A 15,203-nucleotide genomic window follows, 5' to 3' on the forward strand; every position below is an offset into this window, starting at 1 on the left:
GTGTGAGAACTGAGTTCAGACTTTAGTATCACACATACACACACACACACACACACACACACACACACACCTCATAAAGGAAGCAAACCCTGCATAAAGAGCCCTGCTTCATGTATATCTTCTGTAGGAACCAAGAGAGAATATGACTTTTACACAACTTAGAGCTGATTCCCTTTTCTTATGCTGGGAGCCAGCTCATGTTGTCCACACCAATGCAGGAAAATGGATCCAAACTGCCACCACTTACCAACCTTCCTAAATGTTCCATGTGGAGAAGTTAGCCAGGATTGAAAAACAGGTAAAAGAAATTCTGTCTTACCCAGAACCTAGGCTCTTACATTTTAATGTTACCAGGCTAGGGGCTATGGCTTAGCTCAGTGGTAAAGCACTTGTCTCCATTCATGAAGCCCTGGGTATGATTTCCACCACCACAAAAGAAGGAAGAGCCTAATACCAGTGACTCATGCCTGTAATCCTAGCCAGGCTGAGATCTGCTCTTTTCCTCTATAGTTATTGCATCCAAAGGAGTTTCAACTTTGCTAACAACAAAGAAAATTTAAGACGCAAGAAGTAAACTCATTGAACATCTGCCAATCCTCCCTCATCTTAAAAAATAATGCTTTACAGGGCTGGGAAGGTGGCTCAGTGGTAGAGCACTTGCCTTGCATGCTCGAGGCCCTGGGTTCAATTCCTCAGCACCACATAAGAAAAAAGCCGGAAGTGGCGCTGTGGCTCAAGTGATAGAGTGCTAGCCTTGAGCTGAAGAGCTGAGGGACAGCACCCAGGCCCAGAGTTCAGGCCCCACAACCGGACCCAAAAATAAATAAATAAATAAATAATGCTTTACAGAAAATTGAGGTGAGGGGTTGGGTTAGGAGGGCTGGTGGAGAATGATGAGAGGGTGATATTGATCAAGATCCATTTATATTTATAAAATAATTTATTGAATAGTAACCTCTATGTGGAACTAAAAGATAATAAAAATAATATTTAAAAATAACAACAAAAAAGTCATGTTTGGAGCTGGGCACCTGTGCCTCACACCTATAATCCTAGCTACCCAGGAAGCTGAGATCTTACCAGAATGTAAGACAATTCTCCATTCAGGCCAACACAGCAAAACCAAAGTTGTTTTACTGACTAGGCCTTAACATGTAGCTTCCATTTCTAGGGAAGATAACATTTTTTTCCTGTCAACTTATATGTAAGTAGGAAAGTTAAACTCCAGATCCTGTGTCTGATTACCTGCACAATATTTTCCAATTGTTTAAGATGCACTCAGAGGCCTTTTAACATATTTAAAAATGAAGTATATACAGATATAAGACTCGAATTTTGGCCTAACTTCAAATGTCGACAAATTGTATGCTCTACTCACTGAGAATCTTGCTGTTAATGATACCATTTGTCATTGTACTTTCTGAACAGTTTGAAGAATGTCTGTTCATCGTTAAGATACTTTAAAAGCTGACTACTAATAAAGGAGGGAACTCATTAACACCCTGAAAATACATTAACATCAATCTTCCTATGACTAATTCTGATCCAACAGATAAGACAATGAAAATGATTTTTTTATTATCTTTCATAATTTTCCTGTAAGCTCTTATGGTAACAAATCTTTGTAAATTATACCAACAAGATTTACAAAGCTGATAAAAACTCCAGAAAACTAATTTGCAATAGCGCTACAGAAAGAAATCCATCTTGTCTGTAGTCTGCATTGCAGAATTATTTGGGCAAAATGCAAAGTACAGGAAAACAATTGCATTGCACCACAATCTCCAGAGGCCATTTGATATTATTGTAAAGTGGTTTCTTGGCTTCTTAGAAAACTTAGGCGCAGACAGCTTCATCACTCACAATGATGGATTTTGAAACCTTGGTTTCAAATAGAGCCTTGGACATGATTAAGTTTTCAGGTTGCCATTGTTCATTTTCTGTTTAATGTGCAATCTTTTCTTTCTTTTCTTGTTCTTGGAGGTGGTAGTGGTGGTGGTACTGGGGTTTGAACTCTGGATCTTGTGCTTGCTAGGCAGGTACCCTACTACTTCGCCATTCCTCCAGCCTTCATGTGCTGAAAAATGTTATGCTAGGATTGTTTTCATCTATATTTAATACAAGCCATGATCGTATTGTAAAAGGAATGAATTATTCCCAACCACCAGGCAAGGAAGGATGTGTCATTTTTTAAGAAATCTGTTTTCTACTTAAATGTTAGCTCTGCTAGTTCAGGATGTCCACACAGAAGGCAAGACAAATGTGTCAGGATGCTCTCTTCCAAAAAGAGATGTCTCTCCACTTACTTCTTTCCCCCCTCCCCTCCCCCCCGGCCCCTACCAGTCATGGGGCCTAGGCACTGTCCCTGAGCTTCTTTTACTCAAGCCTAGCACTCTACCACTTGTGCCACAGCATCACTTCTGGCTTTTTCTGCTTATGTGGTACTGAGGAATTGAACCCAGGACTCCATACATACTAGACAAGCACTCTACCACTGAGTCACATTCCCAGCCCCTCCACTTACTTCTTTTTGGCTTATTCTGTGTGCAAGAGATAAGGGATAGGCACATTTAAGGTAAATACAAAGCTTAAAGAATGGGGGATATTGGTAGGAAATATGAATATGAAGATATTGAGAATCTAAGAGAACAAAAAGAAAATGTTCTAAGACTCAAAGACAGAGTTAAAATGAGGGCAGTTTCAACGCAAATTATATTCAGTAAACACAATGATTTATTTCAAAACCAAAAATTATCTACTGAAAGAAATGACCTCTTTAAAAAGACCTAATAATACCATAGTAAAATACCATGTATTGAATAGCTTAAACAATAGAAGATTCTTTCCTAACAGTGTAGGAGTTTAAATTTCAAGATCAAGTTCTCACAGAGTTGGCCTCTGTTCAGAGCTCTCTTCCTGTATATACATATTGTCTTCTCATCATGTTCTTCTATAACCTTTCCTCAGTACACATTAGTGGAACAGGGGGAGATACTGAAAGAGAAAAAAAGAGAAAGACAGAGAGGGAGAGAAAAAAAAGATAGAAGAAGACGGCAAGGGAGAGGGAGAGAAGGGAAGAGAGAGACCACCTGAGACTTGTGGTGGCTCTTCTCTTGGAGGACACTAATCCTTTGTGATCAAGGCCCCACCCTTATGCCGTTCTTAGAGGCTCCACCTCCAAATAGAGCCGCACTGGGTGTGGGAGGTGTCAACAGAGCTGTCAGTATTTAAGTAGCAGTAAGGACTCAAATCTTAGAGTTGAGTTGGAGCTTTCCAAGGCTCTCTGATTTTCTATCATCTAGTCTAACAGTTCTTCTTCAAGACTCTCCTATTATTATTGCTTTTTCGAAGAAGAAAGGCAAATGAGGTTTTATCCTTAGATTTTCAGACCTTTAAGTTGTTTCTTGTTTCGTTTTGTTTTTTTGTCGGTCATGGGGCTTGAACTCTGGGCATGGGCGCTGTCCCTCAGCGATTCAGCTCAAGGCAAGCGCTCTACCGTTTAAGCCACAGCGCCACTTCCCTCTAAGTTTGTTTGAACACACTTCATTTATCAAATCCAAGAACTACAGCTTCATGAACCCAAAAGAGATGTTTAATTTCACATGTTTCTGTCTGTGAGACCAAAATGATTCACAACCCAGTAGTGAATATTTTTATGGGTCAGTCGTTTCCATAATCCAACTTCAAGCATGTCTATTTCTGAAGTCAGCTGACATAAGGAAGGCTGTTAGTATTTGACCCCATTAATTAGCCAGCACATCTAGCTGAAATAGAAATAAGAAGGATTTACTAAGCCCAAGTAAGCCAATGTTTATGAGTAGGAGTTTGTAGACATTTCCTTTGTCCTACAATGTGATGTAATTAAACTTAAATAAAAGAAGGCACTCTGTGGATCATTTCCTTGGAAGGTAACTTCTAATTGCTAAACCACTTATTTCTGCATCTTTCACTGTCTTAAAGTATGACTGACCACTTTTGGTAATCTTACCTCAGAGAAATCCAACTCTATTGTTGTTTTTAACCCAGCAAAAGCACAGAGTGAAGGTGTCACAATATTATGAGTCTCACCATCTGCTCAGAAGCTTTGTTTCTGGGAGAAAGTCTACTTGAAGAAAGCTACTGAAATACAGTAGTGTTTCTCCTTATATTCACTTTAGTTTTATTTACAAGGGCCTTCTATTTTATTCATATTCACTAAAAAAAAAGGAAATTAAATATGGGATCACTCCAGTCAACAAGTGCTTAACAAATATTAGAAGAAATCATAAAAACTGGCTTTCATGTCAAACAATTGAATTATAGAATTTTCTTGCCAGAAATATGATTATAATTTACCTACTCCAATTTCTCTCTCTTAGATATCCTTGAAGAAATTGTTCTCCTGAGAATTTACTTTTAAAAATAATAATAATAACATGCTTGAGTGTTTATCGTGTATCAAACACTGTTCTAAATGCTTTTCAAGGATTAAGCCATTTAATTCTGTAACAACAGTGATGTAAAAGAATATTCTGGAATGGCATTTATATTTATGACAGCCTGTGTCTGACTTCCTATTGAATGGGAAACCAGGAGAAAAGTGAGCCTTTGCTGATCCCTTCTAGAACTCTCCTTTTATAGCTAAAGCACTGTTGGGATTTCTCTCTGGAAGCCTTGCCCAGGCTCATTGTAGAGGCGCACATACATCTCATCAGACCCTATAGAGACCTAACTGAAGAAATTATATGTGCCAGCTTTGTCAAAGAGAGTGTTTTTAATGCTTCAGTAATGAAAGATCGGGAAGGGAAAAGGAGAGTAGGGAGTCCCATGACTAGGGATGAGGCTATTTTCTTGGATACATTCTTATTAACCCTCAAACACTGAATGCTGGAATCTGAAAATAATTCCATCTCCTATTTCAACTCTTGCTTAAAGTTAGCCCTAATAAGGTTTGTTATTTTAAAGAGCCTCCTCCATCTTTCACAATATCTCCCCGATAGCCATTTCAGAAGGAGCTAGAATGGGATTATCCACAGTTATAGGAATTCAGAGTGACACCAAGCAACGAAGTGCACATAAAACCTCAAGCCCTCATTGGGGCATTTAGTAGGCTTGATGGCTGCCTTCTCCCACAGAAACCAGAGCTGAAGCTCTGCACTCTTTTCTCAGATCCAGATGCTAAGTAACAAGTTGTTTTTCATAAGCTGTGCTTAAGAACCTGATATCCATTGGAGTCTTCTCAGTGACTGCCTTTTATTTTTAAATGTGCACTTTGGAGATGTCACTCAAGGACAGCTCCTGCTAGTCACACCCCAGATCTGCTCTTCATTTTCCCTCTCTGCTGCTGTGGATGTTGCATGATGCTGAGAAAAGGGAGAGAAGGCAATGTGCAGATATTTCCTGGCAGCTTTGCAAAGAAATGTGGGCCATCTAAACCACCAAAACTTGTCTTTAAGCTCAAGAATATCAGGTTTGCTAGCCTGAAAATAATAATAATAAAGTTAACATGAAACAAAAGGGAGAGGCTGATATCATTGGGCATAAATTGTAAAGCCTGTTTTCAGGACTGAGGAACAAGGGTATTGTGGAATAGAGAAAGAGGTCATTAAGGGTCAGAGGTCAAGGCCTGGCCTGGCACTGTGGGCCAGCCTTTAGCACACCACTTCCTCTCACAGTCGGTTATCCACCAAATGAAAGAGATGGTCTCGAAGAGCCAGCACTTATTCAACTCTGCAATCTGGGGCCCCTGCTGTCAGGACCTCACACTCTCATCTTAAATTATTTCAGAGGTCTACGATTGTAGCTTGTCTTTGTAATCTATTAATGCACAGAGGATGAGTCAACTGGGCAAGTGCAACCCAAGAAGTTCATCCCATATTAAAGCATTCCAGGAAACAAAGAAACTCACAGTGAGATGGTCTTTAAGGTCTTCTAGGCAGTGAAATGCTCTACAATGAGCCTGGGCAAGGCTTCCAGAGAGAAATCCCAATGAAATGTGTGCTGGCAAATGAATTGTACTTTTACTGGTATTTAGGATCTTTAGATGGTGATATATTCTTTTCCTCCAGCGTCATGTTACACTGAAGGGCTCCCGGGTGAAAGGTGGTTCTGAAGTGAATAAGTGCCCAGGATTAACACTTTACTTCCAGAGCAAGAAGTGGGCATGAAGCATTATCACCAATCAATAAAACTTTATTTGAAGGTGGCCTATTTCTAGATTCCTCCTATGTTTTCATTTTACTTCTTGAGTAGCAGCAATTGCATTACAGTAGGCTGATCTTCACACAGGAAGACTAAAATAACAATTTGGATTGCTTTTAAAAAAATAGTTCTCTGGCTTTAGAAGCAGAATCCAGCCCAGGCCCCTCTACTGAAAACCTGGCGATGAGCTAGCCACACCTGATACAGAGGGAAGGGAATAAAATGTACATACAAGGAAGCTGAGTAGATACTATGACACTAGGCACCATTCACTGGTAAAAGTAAAAAAGTTGATTGCTCCAGACACATCCCAGCAGATGCTGATACCTAGGACTGCTTTCTATATTCTATAGGTATCCTCTTGGTCCTTTCAATATCTAGAACTGATACAAATATTAACAAATGTCACCAGTTTTCCCCCTCCTTCTCCCCACTACTTCAATCAGAGAAAGTGTCCACTAAATCACTAAAGAGTATTTCACTTAGGTCTGCCGCACCTCATTCCACAGTGATTCAAGGCTACTTGCAAAAGTACCTCTGAAAGCCAGGCGCCAGGGACTCATGTCTGAAATTCTAGCTACTCATGAGGCTGATATATGGAACACTGCAGTTTGAGGCCAGCTCAAGCAGTAAAGTTCACTAGGATCCATCTCCAAAATAACTAGCAAAAAGCAAGGCTGGAGGCATGGCTCAAGTGGAAGAGCACTAGCTGTGAGCAAGCAAACCAAGCAAGCACAAAGCCCTAAGTTCAAGCCCTGGTACCACCAAGAAAGGGAAGGGAAGGGATGGGAAGGGAAGGAAAAAATAACAAGAAAGAAAAGAAAAGGAAGGAAAGAGGAAGGAAGATAGGAAGAAAGGAAAGAGAAAGAAAGAAAGAAGGAAGGAAGGAAGGAAAGAAGGAAGAAAGGAAGAAAGGAAAGAGAAGGAAAGAAAGAAAGAAGGAAGGAAGGAAGGAAAGAAAGAAGGAAGAAAGGAAGGAAATAAGGAAGAAAGGAAGGAAAGAAAGAAAGAGTGCATAATTTAGCAAAAGTACAGCCAAAGGTGAAAAGAAAAGGGAAATAGTAAGGCTGAAGTTACTGAGCAGATTCCAACACCATGATTGTTGATAAAAGTTACAAATTTTCTCTGAATTCTTAAGTGGACAAAGCAAAGAATCAATTACTTGATACAATTACTTGTTTCTAAGATTTGTGTTTCTCAGATGAAGCATTTCTTTTACCTGATGCTAAGATGTGAGAGCGATTCCTCCTTTGAGTCTTCATTTAAAAACATTTTTTAAAACATAGACCAGTTGATATTGGTTCCACCTTGAGTGGCCAACACCCAAAGGAGCCAAAGTTTGAATGAACAGAATTTTCTGTCTCTCTTAAGTCAGTCTGGACAGTCCAGGGTCAGAAGACTTCTTGATGGGTGTCAGGAGCTCAGATTTTTGTTATTGCTCCTCTGTACTGTATTCTTCCTCTGTAATGTTCACATCCTGTCCAAAATGTCCTCATTGCAACCTGCAGGCAGGAGGAGGAAAGGACACAATCTCATCCTTTAAAGATGCATTTAGAAGTGGTAGGAGGATGCTTCTGGTTCTATCCCATTGTTTAAAACATAATCAGTAGCCACACCTGGTGTCCCAGGAAAGGCTGGAAAAAGTCTAGGTAAAAGTGGGCTGCTTGTTTACTAGGCAGAGAACAGTGCATTTGATGGCTCAAGCCATCCTAACAAAATACCAAATACTGGGTGTCTTCAACAACACAAATTAACTTTCTCACCTTCTGGAAGCTAGAAATGGTGGGATTTGCTGTCTCTGAGACTTTAATTCTTGCCTTTCAGATGGCCATCTTCTTGCTGTGTCCTCTTCTTCATGTGCCTTTTTTCTGATATGTATCTTTCTCTGTGTCTTAATTTCCTCTTAACAGGGCACCAGTCAAATTGGTCCTGACCCACCCTAATGATGTTTTAATTTAACTAATGTTGTAAGATCCTGTTTACAAATAAAGTCACATTCTGAGATAGTTGGGATTAGGATTTCAACTATGAACTTGAGGAAGATACCATAACAGGCAGAATCGATACTGAAGAAGACTCAGAAAGATATTGCCAACTTCCCTACAGATGAGGTTATTTCTTTCATCTCCTCTTTAAATGTGAAACTCTGTAAAGGAGTCCTAGAACTGGGGGCCTTATAAAACCTGCAGAGGATGGCAGTAGCTGCTTAAGGAATCGGGCTAAGCAGAAATGAGCACAGAGTCCTGATTCTCTGCCCCTGCTTCTCTCATGCTTCTGTAAATCCTGACATCTCACACAACCACTGGCCACCTGGGAAGCTAGAGTCAGGTGATCTTTTCTCTTATCAGAGACTTCAAGGGCTGGAAGCAGCAATGACTGGCCTTGGGTCTGCATAACAACTCCTAAAGAGAGCTCCTCCTGTCTCCTTTGATTGGCTGAGGTGGTTTACACCTGTAATCTCCAACAAGGAGGAAGCTGGAGGATCTTGAGTGGGAGACCAGCCTCAGCGACAGATCGACTCTGTCTCACAAAAATTAAGTCATTCAGATTCTTTCTGAAGTGCTCTGCTTTATGGTTACTCTTCAAAAGCAGTAGAAAGTCAGAGTGGGTCATTGCAAGGCCAGTATCAGATGACCGTGACTCCAGGGAAAGCTGGGAAACCATTTCCATGACCTCAATGGCCTTTTTCCCGGAGCTGAGACTAATGAATGCACTAATATCCCCAGCTTGAGCAAAAGCAAATTGAGCCCCACACTTGGAAAAAGCATTTTCTGCTGTTTCTCTAGCCAGCCTACAAGCTGTCACCTTTTAAGCCAGAGTCAGATTGTTCTGGCAACAAGACAAAGAGAATTTCTCCTAAAGGATGCCGGTGACTTGGCCCTGGGATCCCCTCCCCTCTGCCATGGGGTTCTAGATATTTGCACTTCCCTACAGAGAGACTTGACCCCCAAGATGGTAGGAAGTCCCCACAGAGAGCCCTGTTTTCGTAGCTTCAGATGTAGCCTCTCGTCCTAGTCCACTTCTGCCCTAGTAACAGCCACCTCAAATGCAGTTTTGGAAGCCATACAAGATAGCTAATTGTTTGTATTTGGACAGTAGTGTGTTTCGAGCTTACACATCTAAACAGACAATTATTCCCTGCTATTTGCTAGTGGTGCTGCCTGCCTAGGGATTTTGGCAGATGGAGAAAGGAGCTAATCCATAGGTTATAAGCAGAAGTGTTATTGATGAAATGTCACCATCTGTTGGTGTCATTAAAATGATATGAGTCATAAAGAGTTGCTTTTGGTAGTTTTTTTTTTCCTCAAAAAAAGGTTAGATTGGAGTTTAGAGAGAAGTTGCTAGATTATGGATGGCAAGGGGGGGGCGGGGGGGGGGAACAGAGGTAGGAGGGAGGCCAACCAAGGAGGAAGAGTTTGAGGAGCTCATCAGATGAGTGTAGAGTCTTCAGAAAAGTAGGTCCTCTGCAAGAATAAAACTTCTTGTCTTCTCTGGGCGCTGGTAGCTCACGTCTGTAATCCTAGCTACCCAGGAGGCTGAGATCTGAGGATCGCAGTGCAAAGCCAGCCTGGGGAGCAAAGTCTGGGAGACTCTTATCTTCAATAAACCACCAGAAAACCAGAAGTGGCGCTGTGTCTCAAGTGGTAAAGTGCTTGCCTTGAGCTGAAGAATGCAGGGACAACACCCAGGCTGAGTTCAAGTCCCACAGTGGACAAAAAAAAAAAAAAAACTTGTCTTATATAAGATGGGGAATTTGTAAAGAATGATAGCCAAATACCAGTGGCTCATACCAGTAATTTGAGCTACACAGGAAGCTTATGTCAGAGGACTGAAGTTTGGGGCCAGCCCAGGCAAAAAAGTCCATGAGACTTTTATCTCCAGTTAACTACCAAAAAGCCAGATGTGGAGCCATGGCTCAAGGCTAGAATGCTAGCCTTGAATGAAAAAGCTAAGGGACAGTGATCAGGCTCTAAATTCAAATCACAGTACCAGCACAAGGAAAGAATGATACAAGCTGTGCTGGCTGTCTCATGCCTATACTACTAAGGAGGCTGAGATCAGGAGGATCACAGTGTGATCCCCAGACCCCATCTCAACCACTAAAAAGCTGAGCATGGTGACATACAACTATCATTCCTGCTACTTGAGAAGAAGAAACAGAGAAATCTATCCAGGCCCACAGAAGATAAAAGCAAGACCATATTAAAAAATAATAAAGCAAAACATGCCAAAGGCATGATTCAAGTAAGTGATAAACCACCAGTCTAGCAAGCATAAGAGCCTGACTTCAAACCTAAATACTAACAAAAATATAAAATAATGATGTGGGCTCCAGGTTTAGTGGTGCATGCCTATATTCCTAATACTATCAAGTTCAAGGTCAGCCTGGGATTCTTAGCAAGACCTTGTCTCAAAAATATATAATAATAATAATAATAATGCAATACTTACTGTCTCCCATGCCCATTTCTAAAGTGTCTACCAGGGGAGGAGTGGAAGTAATTACTTTGGGTTAAACATACAAGAAGCAGCTTTACAAACTGTATCTGAAAGGCAGCAGTTAAAACACACCTGTTGCTGGGCTGCCAGTGCTTCACACCTGTAATCCTAGCTAGTCAAGAGGTTGAAATTTGAGGATTACAGTTAGAAGCCAGTCATGAAACTCATTTCTAATTAACCACCAGAAAACAAGAAGTGGCATGGAAAGAAAGAAAGAAAGAAAGAAAGAAAGAAAGAAAGAAAGAAAGAAAGAAAGAAAGAAAGAAAGAAAGGAAGGAAGGAAGGAAGGAAGGAAGGAAGGAAGGAAGGAAGGAAGGAAGGGAAAGAAAGAAAGAGAGAGAGAAGGAAGGAAGGAAGGAAAACACTTGTTTTCTGAACCCTCATTGACATACAGATTATTCTTGCTGCCAGCTGACACGCTGAGAGATGAGTGGGCCCCTAGCGAATGATTTGCTTTATCTGCTACATCATCTCAGAAAAAGGAGCAGTGGTTTGGAACAGAGACCAGAGCCAGCAACCAAACTTCCATCAGGGCTAGAAGCCCTGGGATTGGAGGAAAGACAGCAGTGAGCACATGGATTACATTAGCAAAAAGATAGACCATAGAAGGTGTGTGTTTAGTGATGACCCAGATGACCAAATCCCACTGCACCAGCCTTCTATTTCCACCTGTTAACCTGACCCCATCCCATGCCGAGGACACACACCCAAAGCAGAAGAGCTTATTCTCTTCACATATCTTTAACATGGCTTCAGATCTCTTTTCTATTAGTAGTATTTCAACTCATAGAGATGACTGAAGTCTGGATGATTGTTTAAACTACAATAGATCCTTCTGTCAGTCCTTAGGGTTTGCCAAATGAGTAGATAGAAAAGTAGCCTCACATTAGCCCTGACCTCTAGTTGAGTCCTTTACCCCTGAGCCATCTGGCCCAAGCCTGCCCTCCATATCACCCTCTTTGGGACACAGATGCTGGCAGGATCATGGCTGCTGTTCAGAAAGTGTGTGGTGCTGGGAGCCAGAGGAGCAGCAGGCAGGAGCTGCCCACGGGCAGAGGATCTCCGAACCCTGTGAGGCTCTTTCTAATGTCTAGAAAGGAAGCCTCCATGGAAAAGTTCTGTTGGTATTTTTAGATCTGATGCTTGGTCCTGCTCCTGCACTTTCATTTTTAAACAAGCAGGGGAGATGGTGATTGATGGGGTCTGCTATGCTTTTTTTTTGAGGCTCTGGGGGGCCCATCTGACAAGCTAATGGTCATCCTGCCAGGCCCAGATCACCTTTGGTCTCCTCTGGCTCAGAGACTTCAGAGCTGCTGACTATAGCCGCTGGCAACCATAACAGTGGCTGCCAGTTCAGACTCAGAAGCTTATATCCTGTTCTGAGGCCCGGTGCAGGGTCACTGCCCGGCTCTGCTGCTGTCCTCTCTTTCTCTCAGTTTTGACACAGAGGCTTGAATAATAAGCCTTTGGCTACAGGTGAAGTACTCTAGAATTCAACAAGTTTAGGCAGCCCCACATCAAAACTGTTGTTTCTTCCTGGGCCAGTGGGAAAGAATGAAGCTTTCTCAGAATTATTATGGAAATTACCAGGCACTGGTGGCTCACGCCTATAATCCTAGCCTATAATCTTAGCTACTCAGGAGACTGAGATCTGAGGATCAGAGTTTAAAGCCAGCTCAGGCCGGGCAGGAAAGTCTATAAGACTCTTACCTTCAATTAACCACCAGCAAATTGGAGGTGGAGCTGTGGTTCAAAGTGGTAGAGCGCTAGCCTTGAGCAAAAGGAGCTCAGGGACAGCTCCCAGTCTCTGAGTTCAAGCCCCACAAGCAACAATAAAAAATAAAAATTAGAATTATTAACCAAAGTGTTTCTGTAAGGAGCTGAAAATCAGTGGGAAGGAAGAAAAAAGGCGAGAAAGGAGGGAAAAAGGGAGGGAGGGAGGGAAGGAAGACATTTTCACTTTTATAAATGCTCTTCCAAGGATTCTGAATCTCATGATGCAGTCCTCAGGGAAGGAAGGAGGAAGATGAGAGCTGTCTCTCTGCAGATAAATTTCTCGCTAAAAGTTTGTGAGTAGCCAGTCAGTGGTAAATCCTTACTACTCGGGAAGCCGAGCTCTAAGGATCAAGGATCAAAGCCAGCCCAGGCCAAAAAAACCCCTAGAAACTCTTACCTCCCACTGACCAGCAAAAGACTGGAAGTGGAGGTGTGAGTCCAGTGATAGTGCCAGCCTTGAGCAAAGAAGAGAAGGGCCAGCCCCCAGGCCCTGAGTTCAACCCTGGTGTTCACGTGCACACGTACAAACACCAACACACAAAACAGTTCATGAGTAGTAAATGTAGCTCACGTCCAGTACTGAGAAGCTGAAAGGTGTCCAAACAAAAGAAAATTCTCAGTGCCCACAAATAAGCTGTTTCCCCCAGGACCTCAGACCAATGTGGCCATTTAAATCTAAAAAGTACCTGTAGTGTGCTTCCCTCCTTGCTGTGGTCTCGCTCTTGTAGCCTGTGTTACTCCCGTCCTTTTCATCTGTTTGTGTGTTATCTGTTTCTACAGCAAACCACAGAGACAGCTGAGGAGGAGGACAAGCCCCTCAGCCTGGCCTGGCCCACCAGTGCCCGCAAGCAGGTCACCTTCTTGATTGTTTTCCCCATTGTATTTCCTCTCTGGCTGACCCTGCCTGATGTTCGCAAACCTGTGAGTAAAAGCATTTTGGAAAATGATACCTTGTTTTTAAAGAAAATGGGGGGGAAAACATGATATTTTGTTTAGTCTGCTTCTGTTCGTGTTAAAGGAGAAAGGGAGGTAGCACAGATGCATGTGTATTCCTCTGTATTTGGTACACATAATCATAGTGATTATTCATACCAAACCTGTATAACAAGCCGCCCTAGAACATCATGATAGGAAACAATCACAATTCTATTCTGCGCATGGATACTGCAGATCAGAGATTGCAATAAGGCCCAATGGAGCTAGATTGTCTCTGTTCTAATGTTGGGGATCACATGGATGGGAAGACCTGAATGACCAGGGAAGGCTCACAGCTGAGGATCACCAGGGACCAAAGCCTGCCCCCAGGAAAAAGGAAGGTCCTGTCTGAAAAATAACTACAAAGCAGAATGGACAGAGGGTATGGCTAAAGCAGTAGTCTTGCCTAGCAAGACCCTGAGTTCAAACCCCAGTACTACCAGAAAACAAGAAACTAGGCAGGGATCAGAAAGAAAGTAGAGAAAACGATCAATTCTTAGATATTTGTTTCTCCTCCTATAGAGCCTGTCAGCTCTGTCAGTTTGTCTTACGTAATTTTATTTATATCAGTGCTTTTTAAAAAAAAATATTCATGAAGAGGAAGATCCTAAACTTTACCAATAATTATAAGGAAAATGACTGTATACTTATAGTTTCAGAGTAAATAGTACTCCCAATTTGTATTATTTCTAGTTCATTTATATGCAAATTATATGGCAGTGTTTATTGGGCTCAGATAATTAACAAGAGCATTACATTTGTAGATTTCTTAGATTAAAAGAACTGAAGTGTTAACCTTAAATAAAAGACTATGTTTTTGGTAAAAGGTGAAACTAGTAAGCAAAATAAAGGCCACCCAAGTCATCTTCTCTTATATCCTGGCATGGAATACATCTAATGAAATATAAGCACAGGACTTGTTAGAGCTAGAAAGGAGCCTGAGAGCCCAAGGAAGTGTTCAAATTTTCTGTTATTAGCTGGGCACCGGTGGCTCACGCCTGTAATCCTAGCTACTTAGGAGGCTGAGATGTGAGGATCATGGTTCAAAGCCAGCCTAGGCAAGAAAGTCCATGAGACTTTTTTTTATTGTGAAAATACTGTACAGAGGGGTTACAGTTACCTGGGCAAGATAATGAGTACATTTCTTATCAAGCATTGTAGCCCCCTCCTTTGTTTCCACTTCCCATCCCATCTTCCTCCCACCCCTCCACCCAACCCTCCTCCCCACCCCCACATGAGACTCTTATCTCCAATTAACCACCAGAAAACTGGAAGTGGCGCTGTGGCTCAAGTGGTAGAGCGCTAGCCTTGAGCTAAAGAGCTGACAGACAGCGCCCAGGCCCAGAGTTCAAGACCCACGACCAACAAGAAAAAAAAAAAATTCTGTTATTTACCAAGTTTTTGTCTACTTCAAGACAGGCAGATTGAAGTGGCTGAGCCCAGGTGAGCATAGTGACTTGTCTAATCACACTCCAGTAAGAGACAACATTAGGACTCCTGCCCAGGTCTCCACAGTCACTCTCACCTCCCTAAGTAATAGTTTCCTCATCTCATAAAAACCATAATAAGGCAGTCACTAGTAGCTAGCTACTCAGAAGGCTTAGATCTAGGAGCACAGCTCAAAGCCAGCCTAGGCAGAAAAGTCTATAGATTCTTATCCCCAATAAACAGCAAAAAGTGTCAGAAGTAGTTATATGGCTTAGTGTCAGCCTTGAGTCAAAACCAAGTATGAATGTGAAGCTCTACAATACCAGTCCCCCTCCCCCCAAAAA

General features: G+C 41.9%; 1 protein-coding gene across 1 annotated transcript in view; it reads left to right on the forward strand.

Annotated features, from left to right (window-relative positions):
* The window catches only part of Slc24a2 (solute carrier family 24 member 2), a 233,758-nt gene that overhangs the window by 206,629 nt on the left and 11,926 nt on the right, over nucleotides 1–15,203 (forward strand). Inside the window, exon 7 of the mRNA XM_042692946.1 lies at nucleotides 13,237–13,377. Within this exon, the coding sequence (XP_042548880.1) occupies nucleotides 13,237–13,377 (141 nt within the window). The remainder of the gene's footprint in view (nucleotides 1–13,236; nucleotides 13,378–15,203) is intronic.

The sequence above is a fragment of the Dipodomys spectabilis genome, unplaced genomic scaffold (assembly GCF_019054845.1).
Source record: "Dipodomys spectabilis isolate Male_0828 unplaced genomic scaffold, ASM1905484v1 ptg000158l, whole genome shotgun sequence".
Taxonomy (NCBI): Eukaryota; Metazoa; Chordata; class Mammalia; order Rodentia; family Heteromyidae; genus Dipodomys; species Dipodomys spectabilis.